The 16,303-nt window shown below is 46.6% G+C and overlaps 1 protein-coding gene across 4 annotated transcripts; it reads right to left on the bottom strand.

Annotated features, from left to right (window-relative positions):
* Positions 1-301: 301 nt before the first annotated feature.
* On the bottom strand, positions 302-15,875 carry mrc2 (mannose receptor, C type 2). 4 transcript variants are annotated; one of them, XM_037256192.1, is made up of 28 exons: positions 15,407-15,873; positions 11,912-12,325; positions 11,371-11,544; positions 11,023-11,187; positions 10,600-10,713; positions 10,384-10,527; positions 10,122-10,316; positions 9,581-9,735; positions 9,363-9,467; positions 6,456-6,571; positions 6,232-6,380; positions 5,943-6,166; positions 5,739-5,878; positions 5,573-5,669; positions 5,377-5,506; positions 5,287-5,310; positions 5,050-5,216; positions 4,791-4,959; positions 4,585-4,727; positions 4,328-4,439; positions 4,101-4,267; positions 3,918-4,026; positions 3,613-3,851; positions 3,349-3,511; positions 3,107-3,256; positions 2,911-3,024; positions 2,590-2,769; positions 302-2,526 (listed from the first exon to the last, which is right to left on the bottom strand). In XM_037256192.1, the coding sequence occupies exons 1-28, from the start codon at positions 15,543-15,545 to the stop codon at positions 2,279-2,281; spliced, it is 4,446 nt and encodes a 1,481-aa protein (XP_037112087.1). In that variant the 5' UTR covers positions 15,546-15,873; the 3' UTR covers positions 302-2,278. The 4 variants fall into 4 exon arrangements, with proteins under 4 accessions (XP_037112087.1, XP_037112088.1, XP_037112085.1 ...); XM_037256193.1 differs by having other exon boundaries at positions 10,122-10,313; positions 15,407-15,872; XM_037256190.1 differs by having other exon boundaries at positions 302-2,769; positions 15,407-15,875.
* Positions 15,876-16,303: the final 428 nt, after the last annotated feature.

Raw genomic sequence — 16,303 nt, 5'->3', positions numbered from 1 at the left:
AGGTTTCACACTCGTTTAAGTGTAACACTCAATTTAAATATTTATTGCTTTAAGCGCTTTTTCACTTGTCAATGGATATGGTCATATTTCATGATTATTATTGGAGAAAAAATGTCCATGTATTGTAATGCTTTTTATTTATTTTCTTTAAAAAAAAATATTAAAAGACCATGTATAGTAAGACTTTTATGGGGCAAAAAATGACCATGTAAATAAGTAGTAAGACTTTTTTTAATGACCATGTATAGTAAGGCTTTTTAGTGTTCTTGCAATTAGTGTTATCAATAATGGAAACAAAACGTCAGAGAACATATATATCTTTTTACTAATTTCATACAAAAAAGGACACTTCCGGTCATATTCACAGGGGGACCACGTGGCCTGATTGACAGACTTAATGAAGAAATGAGAAATTGTAACAGGCACACACAAAAGTCTACTGACATGCACACGCGTCATTATTGCGCATCACTTTGTTGGCTCGCAACCTAACTGCAGTACAGCAAACGGTCCCCAGAGGGCGGTCAACCTCTTCCTACATGCCTTCACCTCCCCCTCTCCTCGCTTGATCCCTTCTTCACCTCCACTGCTTTGCCTCCTTTTTTCACCCCCTCACGTCCTTTAGCCCAAGCACCCCCACCATCCCACCCACTTAACTTTTCTCTTCTCTGATTGGTTCCAGACGTGCCACTGGGCTCTTCTTGCCGACTCAACATTCCACAGCTGGAGACAACGCATGCACACACACGCATTCACGCACACGCACACACCTCCAGCAGCACAAAAAACAAAAAAAATCCTGCAGGCGGGGGAAGACGGGGAAATGATCCTAAATCTGCTTTTGGGGGGTAAAATCAACACTGTGGTATTTACATTGGTGTCGGGAGGGGGATCTCAATTGTTGGCAACACACACACACACGCACGCACACACACAAAACAAAAGAAGTGGAAAAGTCTCCAAATATCTTGAAGCACAAAAGAAAAAGACCGCCACGAAGGCAGAGAAGAAGAAAAAAAATGACAAAGAAACAAATCAGAGTCACTTGGTTTCAAAGTAGGGCTTCAAATTAGGGGTTTAAGTCTGAGTTAAAGTTTCAGAGTAGGATTTCAAAAAAGGGTTTCAAATAAGCTTGTAAGTGTGGGTTAGGGTTGAAAGTAGGGCTGCGAGTCAAGGTTAGGGTTGCACGACAGCGATGAGCTCCAAAATATGGGCTTCAAAATTGTGTCAGGGAACCAAATTAGGGTCTTACACTTTCAACATTCAATTTTGTATTAGGGTTTTTAGTCTGGGTTAGGCTTTTCAAAGTAGGGTTTCAAATCAGGGGCTGGATGTGGTCACACCAGGGTTTGGGTTTCAAAGCTGGGCTTCAAATTAAGACTTTCAAGTCTGGGTCAGGGTTTCAAAGTTAGGGTCTACAGGTGTGGGGGGGTAGGGTTTCAAGACACTGTTTTAAGAATTATAAGGTGGGAAGAAGATGGCAAATCATTCAAAACCTTCTTTTGTGGGGTTGTAGTCAGTGTCAGGGGTTGGGTCTTGTGGTGCAGGGGCGGTTGTTGGCAAATGTCCCAAAAGAAACTGCAAAAGAACCGTGAAAGTCTTTAAATCTGTTGACCTAAGCCAACATAGAAAGAGAAGAAAAACAAAAATAGCTGTGACCAAGTGTGGACCTGGGGCGCTGTGTAAAAGGGGGGGGGGGAATTGCTTACTCAGCTCCAGGTGGGGGTATGGTGGGGGGGCGGAGTGTAAAAACTCACAACATAGCAACACTTGGAAATTAAAGAAAAGTGCAAGAACAGAGCAGGAGGTCACGTCACTGGAAATTTGGACACCTCCTCCTCCTTCGGATGCTGACGTGTCCAAAGGGAAGGAGGCGGGATGGGGATGATGACATCACAGTTTTCGTCGACTTGGCTTGCCTTGGTTTTAAACGAGAAGAAAAAGAGAATTTGGCATCAAAGTAGCGAGTAGCTTTGAGTATTCTTCTAAAAAGCTTCCAAGTCATTTATTCTTCATTTGCATTGACAAAAAAAAAAAGTCTGATTTCATTTGTTCGGGAAAAAAATGTGCTGTAACTGTTAATCCTTGGTGTCGTTGGAGAAAAGCATGTCACAGACACACTTGGGAACAGTTTGAAAAATGTAGAAAATTCAGACGCTGCTGTGCTCTACACAGCCTTTTACTTTTAGGGGGGGTGGATTATTTTTCTCAGGATTATTTTTGGCTTCACAAAATACCGGTTCCCGTGCAGTCTGGCCCAGTCTGAAAGGTCGAGGGACTACTCGGGCTGCTCGTTGAGCTCCATGTCCGATACCAGGATGTTCTTCTCCACCTGGTCGCCCTGGCCCGAGTGCGTACGGCTGTAGCGGGCGCCGTCGTAGGAGCCCCGCACGCCAACTCCGCCGCGCCGCCGGTACAAGTAGATGACGGCCACGATCAGAACCACCAGCACCACTACCGTCACCAGCACCACGATCAGCGTGGGCAGATGGTCGCCGCTCAACAACTCGGTGGAGGACTCCATGACTGCAAAAAGGAAATGGACGTTTGATGATGTCCTTAAAAGCAAAATCGGACATGGGGGCTTACTTCTGGGTCGCTTGCAGATGACGCCGTGCGTTCGGTTCCGGCACGATCCGGGCTTCCAAAGGCCGCTGTTGCTCTGGATCCAGAAGCAAGAGTTGGGCGAGAGCACGGAGAAGGCCACGTCGCGAGCCTCCCAGTTGGTGTATGACATCTCTGTCTCCTTGCTCCACACCAGACTTCCACCTAAATAACAAAAAATGTCCCCCCCCCAAAAAAAATTCTTAAATCAACTTCACAGACATTTGCTTTCATGGTTATGTAAGACAACTGTAATGAAAGCAGTGACATTGATCCGGAGCAAAGAAAAAAGGAGTCATTTGGGACCTCTGACGCTGACTCCCAGCCAAGCTCCGTGGGCCTGCTCGGCCGAGCTCTGGATGTGCTCCCACACAAACGCGTTCTCCGCTTCGTCCAAGATGGTGAGAAGCTCGGCCCCGACTGAGAAGAAGCAAAAAAAAAAAAAGAATCAATATATTACAGCAGGGAAGGAAGCCTGTGTGAGACAAAAGGTTGTCCCGACCTTTCTGGCAGGACACGAGTGCGTCCTGCTGCAGTTTGAGTCTTTGCAGGTTGAAGGCGTAACAGTGGTTCCTGAAGGACACCCAGGCCCAGTCGCCGACAGTGCGCGGGCAACTTCCCGGGTAGAGCCACTTGTGAGTCTCTGGCGCATCTATTTTGATAAACAACAACATTTCATGCATCTATACTTGGGTTGAATAGTGGAGGCGTCCCTAATAAAGTGATGTTGATATTGTTATTCACCACTCATTTGACAGATGGCAGCATCCAGTTTGGTCTCGCAGGAGGTCCTGGTCCACAGGCCGGAGGTGGTCATGTGACCGCAGCCTGGCAACTGTTTGGGCTCTCCGTCCACCCAGTTGGAATAGGGCAAGTCTTCCTCGCCCAGCCAGGTGAAGCTTCGGCCCTGTGGATTCAAAAATGGAGTTTCCCACCCATTGTTGGCTCAAATAAATTTTAATTGACCGAAAATTGTGTGCATATTCGACCCTGTCATGGTGGCCTCACCTCATAGTTGTAGAGAGCGATCCACGCCGGCTTCCGCAAGCTGTTGATGAGCAACGTCAGGTACGCTTGCTGGATGGGATTTTTCGGCGCCGCCAAGGTCCCGTTTAAGGCGTTGCACAGGTGAAGGGCGCCGGTCCAGTCCAGTCGTTTCTGCACCACCTGGTAGGTGATACCGCCCAGGTCCAAACGCTTGGACAAGGTGGCGGGAATCAGGGTAGGTGCCGCGGGCATTCCTGGATCTGAACAAAAGGTGGCGTTACGTCATTGGATTAAAAATGTTAATATTGAAAAAATTATTTGCGCACCTTGTTGCCTCTGACAAAGGTAGCCAAAGCTTTCTATCTCGCAAGCCCGTGAGGCCCACATGCCCTTGTGCTTCTGCGGGTTGCCGTGAATTGAGGCCACGCAGTTTCCCTGGTAGGACACAGCGAGACCGTCAAGACCGAGGGCGGGTGAGGTGATCAGAGAACATCCAGCGCGGCCAGTACCGGGTTCTTGTCATGATGCGGCCCGTTGTTGTCGACCGGTTGTCCCGGAGCCCAGTTGGTGTAGCTGAGCAGACCCGGCTGCGCCCACTGGAAATGACCTTTGGGGTCGGATTTGAGACCGAGCCACAGGTCGACGCTGACGTTGGACAGCAGGGTGGTGACGAAGGCTGCGAGGAGGAGAGTGGATGATTAAATGTTGCCACAACATAATAACCAAAGCGTCTTACCTTGCTCCAAATGATTGGAAATGACAGCCAGGACGCCACCTTGCAGCTCACATTTGATTTTGGCCGCGGACCACGTGACGCGCTGGGACTGCAGCTCAAACACTCTAAAACACTAGCAAGGATCATTTCACATAATATTTAGTAAGGCTAATTGGCTTGAAGGCTAAGCTAGCTTGCACCAGCAAATATATAAAAAATATTTTTTTAAATGTGTGTATTTTCCAAAGTAAAAAAATATGTATAATTTATTTGTGTACCTTGCGCTGATACGAGGTCCATCCTTCGGGGCAACCCGAGGGAGGGTGTGGAGACGATGGCGTCGGGGGGGCGGTGCCGGTGACGTTCACCCTCTTGCAGATGTACGATTGGTCCGAGTCACATTTCTGCTCAGCCCACTCTCCTGTTGAACCCGATTTACATTTTCACGTATAATAGAAAGTCTCGACGGTGAGACTCGTCTCACCTTTGCTAGCGATCAAGTGCACGCATCTGCGGTCGCGACTGAGGGGGCGTGGCCTGCCGGCCGCCCAGGACACGTAGTTGAGCACAGAGTGGTCGGACCAGCGGAAACGCCCGTCGTTGTTGAAAGTGTGAAGTCCCAACCACCAGTTATCAGACTCCACCTTTCCCATCTAAAATTAAAAAAAAAAAAAAAGAAATGAAAACATCATTTTGTGATGTTATGACACTTCCATTGAACATTTTAGCCGTGTTTTCTTTGCCTGGTTGAGCGTGCTGGCCAGGAATTTCTCTTCCTGCGCCGAGTGAACCGAGGCCAGGGATGAATGATCCCATGAGCAAATTCTCTGGGCCTGGTCCCACGTGGTGCGGCTTTCGAAAAACTTGTATTCGGCCTCCTGAAAGCCGATCCATTCCGGTGAAGCGGCGCCTAACGAGCGAATAAGATGCTGTTAGATTTTCAGACGGATGATTTTCATGTGCTACGAGGTCACACTGACCTTCTGGTTGCTTCTCAACGCTGCCTAAAAGCACGGAAAACAAAGAAGAATCAAGATAGAACCGTATAAAAATATGCCTTGGTGATGTACCTCGAGGGATCTTGCAGATCCAGTCCAGAGGCGATTCACAGTGCATGGCCAGCCAAGTCATGGAGCCCAGGTCTGCTGCAGCGCACTGCCGGACGTTGTAGTAGTAGCGCCCAAAGTTCTGGTACGTGACCTAGTGATCCGGTTTCAGCATTATCAAATCAGGTTTATGATATTTGAAAAGAAGCGTGACACTCACAGCCAGCCCATCGCTCCACTTCCAGCTGCTGCTTTCCATCGGGTTCCTGCGGTTCAGACCGATCCAAAACCAGTGCTGATCGTGTTCCTCGGACTCCCTGTGGGTCACAATGACATCATCAACACCATCATCTTCATCATCATCATCATCATCATGGTCCACAAACCCAAAGGTCTCGTGCAGGACTTGAAGAACAAAGTGCTCCTCTTCTGGGCCGGCGATGCTCAGCAAGTCGGCGCCGTGTGTACGGCAGAACAAGTGAGCCTGCAGCCAGCTCAACCTCTGATCTTTGTCCCAGTGAAAGACCTGCACACAGAATCACTTTTTACAGCAATGGCCATATTTGTTCATTTCAAGGACGCGTGGGTACCTTGTAACAATAACGCAGGTTGCTGTTGCTCTTCCAGCCGTTGGGGCAGGACCCAGTGAGGCTGGGCGTGGGCTGAGCGGCGGGAACAGAGGGCTCGGGGCTCAGGGTGGCATCCCGGTTCTGGCGGCAGATGTATTTGGCCTTGAATGATGCGCACTCTCTCACCTCCCACAGCCCGGTTCCCGAACCGGTCGCCATGGAGACGCAGCCTCCTCGGACGCTGACTGGAAAATAGGAAGGATGCGGTTAGAGGCGTGTCCTCGCCTTGCACCACAAAAGCGTGACCTACTCGGCTGGTCTCGGTTCCAGTTGGTGTAGGACACTTGGTCCCCGCTCTGCCAGTGGAACGAGCCGGGGCTGCCCTGGTCGTGCAGGCCGATCCAGAAGGAATCATCGGAACGACCAAACACCAGACTGTTGGCGAAGGCCTGCTCAAATCTTTTGAGGATGATTTCAAAGCACATTAGGGGGAGGAGTCAGCAAAAGTTGACTGATGATTTTGTGGTAATTTACCTGTTGGTGATCGTTAGGAGCGACGCCTTATTTTCCTCGCACGACTTCCTGGCCTCATCGAACGTTAACAGATCCTCCGACACCCAGTAGCAAGATGGACTGTGCCACTTCCAGCCCTAAGAGGCAGACATACAGCTGAATACAACGGCATACAAAAGTGACCAAAAATAAAACTCTCCTTTTTTGGAATATAAAAACAATACCAATTGTCATGCTAAAAAAAAAAAACAGTATTTCATGCGAGTATGCAGAATTGATTGTTATTGCTGTGGTGAACGCACGCAGGCGCATCATCATGCCAGAGTCGAGAGGTCATCGGGGGTGAGCCAGATGATTCTTCTTCACGCTAGTGCGCAAAATCCAAAAAGCAAAAACCACCGCCTCCTTTTAGCATCTGCATGCAAACCTCAAATGCCGCGACGCCGCATTCTTCATGTCTCTCGTCGTAATCGTGCATCTCTTGTGAAATGTAATGCCTACTTTCACCACTAGATGAGCATCAAGCTAATAAAGACGCAGTAATATTAATTACGCTTTGTAAAGAATAAAGAATATATTATGTCTGTCTTTATGTGTTGCTCCACTGGTTGTGTTCAAATATCCAACAGCTCATAGATGCTTTTTTTTTTTTTTAGCCTGTCTATGGCATTTCCATCCATCCATCCATTTTCTGAACCGCTTAGTCCCCACGGGGGTCGCGGGAGTGCTGGAGCCTATCCCAGCCGTCATCGGGCAGTAGGCGGGGGACACCCCGAACCGGTTGCCAGCCAATCGCAGGGCACACAGAGACAAACAACCATTTGCACTCGCACTCACACCTAGGGACAATTTGGAGTCTTCAATCGGCCTACCAAGCATGTTTTTGGGATGTGGGAGGAAACCGGAGTGCCCGGAGAAAACCCACGCGGGCCCGGGGAGAACATGCAAACTCCACACAGGGAGGGCCGGAGGTGGAATCGAACCCGCACCCTCCTAACTGTGTGGCGGACGTGCTACCCAGTGCGCCACCGAGCCGCCTATGGCATTTCCATTTATGTGTTATTCCTAATTAACACAACAAATATAACTGATAAAATTGCTGTCTGATAAACTGACACTTCTATTAGGTGAATCGTCCCGGAAAAAGCTTCGAATTACAAATGTTTCTTCCAGGCGACACGGATTATATTTTCTCTGCATGAGGGATTTGTCTTGAAAAGTCATCAGGTCTTTTACCGTAATTTTCGGACTATAAGTCGCGGTTTTTTTCATAGTTTGGGTGGGGGGGCGACTTATACTCAGGAGCGACTTATATACATATATATGTTTTTTTTCACTTTTTTGGGCATTTTATGGCTGGTGCGACTTATACTCCGGTGCGACTTATAGTCCGAAAATTACGGTACTTCTCCTCAAATGCCTGAAAACATTCTACTTCCATGCAACACTTTATTTTCTTTTAATTTACAACAGGAAGTGTTGTAAAGGAATGCTGCATAGGTAATCACAGCGCCACCTTCTGACCACTAAATGCATTGGGGGGGACTCCACCATTCAATTTTGCTTTATGGGGAATGAACTTATTATTAAAAACGAATTTTGGCAATTTATAACGAATAACAAGCGACTTCATTCGAATAGTCCTTATTTGTGTCATGCTGCTGCGATGGGCTCAGCGAACAGCAACAAACAGTGAGGACAGCTTTGTTAGCTTAACCATCACGTGGCGTTTTCACTTGTTGTTTCACATGTTGAGCTCAGCTGGAAACAAACTAGGCCGCGGGGTGAACTCCTGTCACATGACCAGCCCTGACGCCTACCCCAACACCCTCAAATAAACTCCCCTTATCCTGGCAAATAATGCAATTCAGTTTAAATTGCATAATTTATTTAATTATAATTAAATAACCAATTGTTTAATTGTAATTATTTTTTTTAAACATTGTATTATCAATATTTAATCTAATTGGAATTATTTAATAATCACTTTATGAAATAAAAACTGTTTACAAATAAATCAATTATCATTTTATGAGAAAATAATATAAAAATAAATACAAAATGAATACACGAAAGACCCAGTTTAAGGGAGGAAGAAAAAAGTTAATGATATATTGCCCACTTGTGCTATATTTTCTGCTTAGGTGCCTAACACGCTTCCGAGAAATGCGCTCGACTTGGACTATTTCAAGCCCGTCAAGTGAGCGACGGGAGCGTTGTATATGGGCCACACATGTGGACGTGATTACGGGGATGCGAAATCAAACACAGATGTCTGCGTGAATTCCTCCAACGTGGGATTTGATTCACACACTGTATTCCCGCTGTCCTCACTGACTGTGTATGAGGGTCACTTTAGAACGTATACCCTAAAGGTCAGACGGGGGGGGGAAAGGAGGTCCAAACTGAAGAGCTGGAACGCGTATAACAAGAATCAGGCTCTCGACGGGGCCTGTAGATTGTCAGTAGCTGCAGACAAAAATAAAAGGACCAATTTGAAATTTATAGACATGGCCGCAGGTTTGCTGTACATTGAAGCCACTGTGTGCTGGGAACGATTTGCGTGTTTATTGTCACTCCCACACAACTTTGCCTTCCGCTAGCTTAATGCTAATGCTCAAGGCAAAATGCCATAAACAAGGTAATAATTAGCATGAATCGTCAAGATGTTATAACCCTTGAAGCAAATGATATTTGAACACAAACAGTGCAGCAACACATGTAACCTAGCAAACACTTACAATACTCATGTTTTTTTAATCTAACCAACCTTATTGCGACTTCGTGAGATTGTTGGATTTGTTGGTTCAAGTTGCGCCCACATTGAAATGAAATAATCGAATGCATCTGTACTATTTCAAAGTCAGCGATACCAAATATGGTCTGTTGCCCTATAGTGCGTTTTAAAAAGGAAGATGAGTCTCGTACTTGTTTGCAGTCTTGATGCTGAGATTTTCCTTCTCTTTTGGTAGCGGCCTTCTTGCAGATGGCGGGCAGAGTCAGGTTACACGGACTGTCGTCCCAGCGGCCCTCCTGCGCGTGGAGGCGACACACACACACATAGCTGCTGAGTGTATTTCGACATACAGACGTGAGGAATGGTACAAGCAGGGGATGATGGTTTTGGAGGAGGGGGGGTCACTCACGCGTCCCCACATGGACACGCAGTCTTCTTGAGTGTTGCGGAAGTTGTTGGGTTCGTACGGATGCCAGTGGGTGAAGGTGACGGGGGTGTGATCACTCCAGTGGAAGTCCATCTGCATGGCGATGTCGTGAAGACCGAGCCACAGCTGCTCCGTGTCTGAACACACACACATTATTAGGAACACACACATTCAGAAACAGCTATGTGGCACTCGAAGGGAATGTTAATGAAACGCAGAAAGTTTGGACGGAGGAGTACGTTTTGAGTTCAGAACAGAGGATGAGAGGAAATGTGGGGATGTGTGGTTACCGTGGCAACCAGAGAGCGGAATGCCCAACATTCCAAAGTGACAGTTAAACAATGACATGAAAACATTTGACTAACAAAAATGACTTAATTGGTTTACTGGTAGAAAAAAAAAAACATGTTAATAATGCCTTTTGGGCAACTCAATTAAACTGAACTTTATTTAAAATATAAACTGCTTTCACAAAAGGGCTCAAATATTTTAATAAGGGTAAAAATGGCAGAAAGCAACTGACCTTTCTTGATGTTGCGAACGATGAACTCCATCTCGGGCAGCGTGTGAATGCTAGCCAGGTTAGCTTCCATCTTCTGGCACGCCTTCAGCCCCGCGTCCCATTCGGCTTTTTCCGGCACCACCTTGTAGCAGCCCGCCTGGAAGGCCTGCCATCCCACTTGGCACTCATACTTCTCATCGTCCGCCCATGAGTCTGCTGGGACACCAGAGACGTGATGCCATTCGGGTTCTGGAACATATTCTGAACCTGCTTGCGGTCTGACCGGTAGTAAAAGGATCCAAAGTGGCGTTGGGCCTCTTCTTGCAGACGTAAGGAAGAGTTTCGGAACAAGCACGGTTTTGCCAGCGACCCGATGACTCTGTCCTGATCACAACGCAGTTCTCCTGGTCTTCGTGGTTTGGTTGGTCTGTGGAAAGATTTTGGTATCTTGGTGCCTATTGTTTACAAATACGGCGAAAAGATTTGTCGACAGGCTAACCTTGCTCCCAGTTGAGGTAATTGAGCGGGGACGAGTCGGCCCACTGCCAGCCGGTGTTGATGTCCAGGTCATTGAGGCCAAGCCAAAACGCGGTGCTGTAGGCGGTCAACAGGCCTTTGAAAATAAGAACAGATTTAGGGTCAAGGATTGTATGCGTTGCAGAGTCTGTTTGAAAAATGTGTGGATAAATATATTCATCAATTAAAAAAAAAATAAAAAATACAATTTCAATCCCGCATAAATAAATTTTGACTACAGTACTTAAAATGACACACAGACTGGGTTGCTGAAATTTCACTGGTGCTCATAAATGGGTGGAGGTCCGGAGACTCTGAGTCATCTGAGTAGCCTCAGTCGGAGTCTGGGCTGGGGGTTGTCCGCCCCCCCCCCTGCACGTAGAGGACTCCAAAGTTGTAAACAAACCATTGATGTAGGTCTGCTCATGCAGCTTGGTGACGCTGAGCAGGTCGGCTCCCTGCTGCTGGCAACTGATGCGGGCCTCGTTCCACGACAGCTCGGCCTGGTTGTTGAATTGGTAGCAGCTGTCCGTCAGTGGGTCAATGTCCCAGAAGGTCTCGCAGCCGCCGCCTATGCGGTTGAAAGATACCAATTACCGTATTGGCCCGAATATAAGATGAGTTTTTTTTTCATTGAAAAAAAGAGGCGGTCGTCTTATAATCGGGGTCGTCTTATATTCGGGCCAATACGGTAAGTCAAACAAAGATGGAAAGTGCGCGAATAATGAATTTGGCCCACTCATCAGTAACTCACTGTTGACGGGACAGAAGCCCCAGCTTTCGCCTTGGGCGTAGTCGTAGGTGGTGGCGCACCACAGGTGGCCGTCCTCTCGCCCGATGCTGGTGCAGTTGTGAAACCATTGGCCGTCATACAGGAAGGGCAGGTGGCATGGGCGCCCGTTTGAGTTGCCCTGGATAGTGTAGATGTCTGAGGAGCAACACAGAGGTTTGTTAAATCACAAAAATAATAACTGAAACCTGTGTAAGATATCAACAGTTTTTTTTTCCGTGCACACGCATTTTTCAACACAGTGTGAGGAAAAGGGCAAGAGGGGGAGAACGCACTTGAAAGCCCGAAAAGTAGGGCAGACATTTTTAGCGAGAGCAAGCGAGTGCAAAGATTTCCTCAGGGCTCCGACACTGACTGTCATTCTTCCTCGTCTGACTAACATCTCGTGCGAGTCTGACACTAAATTGTGGATGTAAACATGACGGAGAAGACGCATGGGTTTGATTTGAGGTTTCACAATGTGAACAAACGAGAGGAAAAGCCTTGGACTCTGTAGCGTACGTACCACGATACGTTTTGGCGCACAGGTTCTGCTTTTCACCGTACACGCTCCATTTGGAGCTGGACGTGGAGGGCGTGGACGCGTTGGAGAACGACGGCCAGGGTAGGTAGTTGCTGAGGTCCTCCAGCACTTGGCCGCAGTTCCACGTCCAGCTCACCATGGGGGGCTGGCGGTCGCACGTGTACACGCTCAGAGGTGTGCGTCCCAGCCCGGAGGCGAGTGAGGCGGTGTCGTTGCCGGAGGTCACGCCCAGGCACAGCGAGGAACCCAAATTGAAGAGGCGACCAAGGGACACCCATTTCCAGCGCTGGCCGGCCTCCTGGCAGGACGTGGAGAGCACCAGGGAGCGCCCGCGCACCCCCAGGCAGCCTCGGGTGCCCTCGTGGAAGAAGGCAAAGTCATTGGAATCCGGCGGTGCTGTGGAGGGAAGCCACAAGTCAATACGGTAGATGAGAACATTCCATGGGAGCTGCCGGAGGGATCAATTTATCCGATAATTGGCAAGTGGAAAGTAGCCCCCACTGAAAGAAGAAATAAAACACTGACATGCAGTGGTGAGAGGTGCCAAACACATATTTGCACTTCACACATATATACTGTATGTACATCCTACTATCTCCTCCTACAGGCCATTAGACAGAATGCACCTGTTGAACCTACTGCCCTTTGTTTTATGATGGCTCCAAACAAAGCTCATGTACTCACATTTTTAGTTTTTTTTTCTGCCTTTTTTTCCCCCTCTTTACAATTTTGGTTTTGGTGGAGTCGAAGCCACCGTGACTACACGACTGCGTGTTTGTGTGGGCAGCACAGACAGGACTGAAGAAGGGGGAGAAAAAAAAAAATTCTAAAATATCATCCACATATTCCAAACTCTGCTCAAATACAGCCTGCAGGAGCCAAGGCTGAAAAGACGACCAAAGTGTGACCCTCGGCATTCCGACTCAGCGGGCTCCTGCGAGAGGCCAGGAAGTGAGGAAGCATGGGAACCATCACCGCTGGCTGAGCCAGTTACTTGCTCGTAACACATTCCCCTCTGAAGCCCCCCAATTAGCCTCCTCTCAAAACAATAAAGTCGCACCGTAAAGGCAGCCTCTGGGAAACAAGCAAATGGGCTAATAGGCCCGCTTTCCTTTCATCTTTTGTAACTCATCTGAATTTGGTGAGGCGAATCATTTCAGGACCACTATTAGATTAGGTTTCATGTCTAAGATCAAACATAGAGAATGGTGCACTATATTTTTGAAATAATGACACAACATTGTCTTAATGCAAGCGCATAATGGAAAAGGCTAATGAGTTTAACTAACGGTGAAGCAACACAAGTAGACAGACATAACAAGCAAATGCATACTCCACATTGGATTGTGGAGCAAGGACAATTGTGGGAGACATAATTTCTAATTCTGTCTTTTTTGGTGAATAGGAAAAGGTTGGTCGTAAGCTCCGCCCACACAATGACGAAATGCACAACTGTTGCCAATGTGTTTAGTATACCTACATGTTTGAAGCATACCTGCGTTCAATGAACCAGACACGAATGGGACAGGCAAGCGCTTGTCAAAAGAAGGCGTCGCAGCTGACAAAGTAATTCAGGGCAAAAATCTCAAGAGAGCAATGTGGCAAGACTACAAGAAAGAAAGGAATATATAATTGTCAAACATTTAATACTCCCAAGAACATTGTGAGCCGATGTTTGGGACGAGTTTGCTCAGAGCTGGCCGACGAGTTGGGGGGGGAATTCGAGGGGGTGAGAGCAGGAAAAGAATTTAAAAAAAAAAGTCGAACGGATGATGAAATCCTGAGCAACCAAAAAGGAGCTACACAAGGAATAAAAAAATAATAAAAAAAAACTAATTCAAAATGTCTTTTAGGGCAGGCTGTGCAAATGAAACTTCTTGTTAGTTGTTGAAAAATGACAGAAAGCAGCTGCAATGAGTCACGCCGCACGTCCCGTTTGTCAGGCAACATCTAAACTGTTATCATGCGAGCATCTTTGAGGCTTCCGGGAACGTCGGTCTTTCTTGGCGTCGGCCGAGGAAAGGAATGGAGACTGGGAGAACGTTTGGCTCAAAAGTTAAACTGGATGTGCATCTTCCTCCATCCCCCTTCTTGCACCCAAGGTGTGATGACAATGCAGCCCGAGTCGTACGGAAGCATTACCGCAGGAGGCCCAACAGGACCCGAGTCCTATTGTGAGGATGGCATGTGATTTAGTGGGGCGCCTGGCCGCTGTGGTTTTAGCTCCCAGTGACAATTAGCTTTCAGAGCCAAAGCCACAAGAACACGCCGGTTGGTTGACTTGATGACGCCGCACGTTTTTCTCCCTATTGTCAAAGCTTATGAAGGCTACCAAAATAGCTCATCATTGTGACCCTGACAATTTTCAACTCTCTTACATTGGGATAGTAAATGCAGTGCTGGACAACTAAAATTACATTTAGCGGAAGAATTCTTTTGTTGTAGAATTAAATTACATTTATTTATTTTCTCTCAATTGTTTAAACATATAAAACCTTTTGACTGCAATGCAGGGATTTTAACGACAGCATTACTGTGGGGAAGGATACAATACTAGCATCATCACTCACTGTGGTTGGGGCCTGTAACATCTAATGAAATGATTGATTTCGTGCCCCAATAGAGTCGTCAATCACACATGAGCGGGCTGTTAATGTAACCAGAAATGAAGGTCACATGTGGCCGCAGGGGGGAGGAGGGGGCAGGGCTAGAAATGACATGTCACACTCAAATCAGCCCGCCAAAAAGCCACATAGCACACAATAATAGATAACATAAAATTACCTAAATTGTTTTTGACGGATAAATCACAGCTATAGCAGTTGAGGTGGGCATTATTTTCTGCTCAAGTGCCACAAGTTTGAAATTAAGACAGATGGGCCACTAACAAGGCATACTCGCAGGCATATATTCTTTATCCTCTGTGAAAAACGACTAAAGCTGGTGCGTTCTTCTTTGTGTCTGCACTACTGCCACCTAGTGGCCACACTACAAGAAGCCATTAGTAGTTCTACCAATTGTTTTGTTTTATTTAAAAATATTAGTGAGCTGAATGAACACAACAGAAATAAAAACATTAAATAAAATACATTTTAAAACACCAATTCTGGGGGGCTAAATTAAGACAACGAATATAGGACTCTTGAAAAAAATAAGCTATTTCAGAATACCGTTTTTTTGTCAGTATATTTATAACGGGCCAAACTTTGCCCATGATGGAGCTAAACACTCCAACGCACACTCAACCACAATCCACGCACACCTCAACTCCCCCCCCCCCCCTTTTTTTTTTTTTCATGCACATCTGGTTCCACTCACTCTCGGACTTTTTGGTTCGTGGCAAAGCAAAAGCAGCAAATCCACAATGAAATACCCCCCTTTTAAAAAAAAACACACATTTTCACATATGATCATTTCAACTTCTACTTACTCTTTAAGATACGAATGACACGTGGAGAAAACAATAAAAAGGCTCACCAGTGGCGCTCCACGTCACGTCCACGCAGAGCAGTAGCAGCAGTGAATACAAAGTGCATCGCTGAAATAAGTGGTGCCGACCGGTCCATTTTGTTGCTGTTGTTGTAGAGTTTCGGTGCCGCTCGTCGTCGCCGTGCATGCTCTCAGCTGCAGCCCTCACGCACGCGCATGCACGCACACGCACGCACGAAAGAAATGGTGGGGGAAGGCACACACATAAACACAAAAAGACTCAAAAAGTGACACAAATGTTCCACTCGAAAGAGTTTGAACCGTCTGCTGCCCTGACACGAGCAAATGAATGGAGATGCGTCAACAGTGTGTGTGTGTGTGTGTTTTGCGAAATAAGGCCTGAGGACCCCCAGTGGCCGCAAAGAGTAGCCGCAACTCGCCGGACAATTAATTAGGTACACTGTCCTGCACACTGACATACTTAAAAACATTCATTTTGCATTCAAGGAAAAAAAAAGCAAACTTTGAAATTGTCACAATTGTACTTTGTCTGCATTTATACTTTTCTGTTATCACCACATCTTAATTTCTGCATGTTTTTTTAAAAAAATTAAAGGACTTTATTATTATTATATAAAAACGCATTCTACATTTTTTCCAAAATACTCTCAAAATTCGACCACTTTTGTAATAAGGCAAAAACAAAAAAATAATTTAAAATGATTTCTAACAATACATACCACAGTTGTTTTCTGAGGAACACTCTGCTCCCGTACTGTCCTGAAAGGCAACATGAAGATAAATCAAGGAGTAGGGAATAGTACCTACCTACTGTCAGAGCTCCTTGGTGGTCATCTTGGGAAGATGAACTCCCATCAGACATTAATCTACTCTGGCTGCCCCTCAAACTTCAGGTCGGACCTTTAAAACTCATTACAAACAATA

The sequence above is a fragment of the Syngnathus acus genome, chromosome 8, assembly GCF_901709675.1.
Source record: "Syngnathus acus chromosome 8, fSynAcu1.2, whole genome shotgun sequence".
NCBI classification, from domain to species: Eukaryota; Metazoa; Chordata; class Actinopteri; order Syngnathiformes; family Syngnathidae; genus Syngnathus; species Syngnathus acus.
Note: the sequence above shows the minus strand (reverse complement) of the source record. Positions and strands in the feature narration are given on the sequence as shown.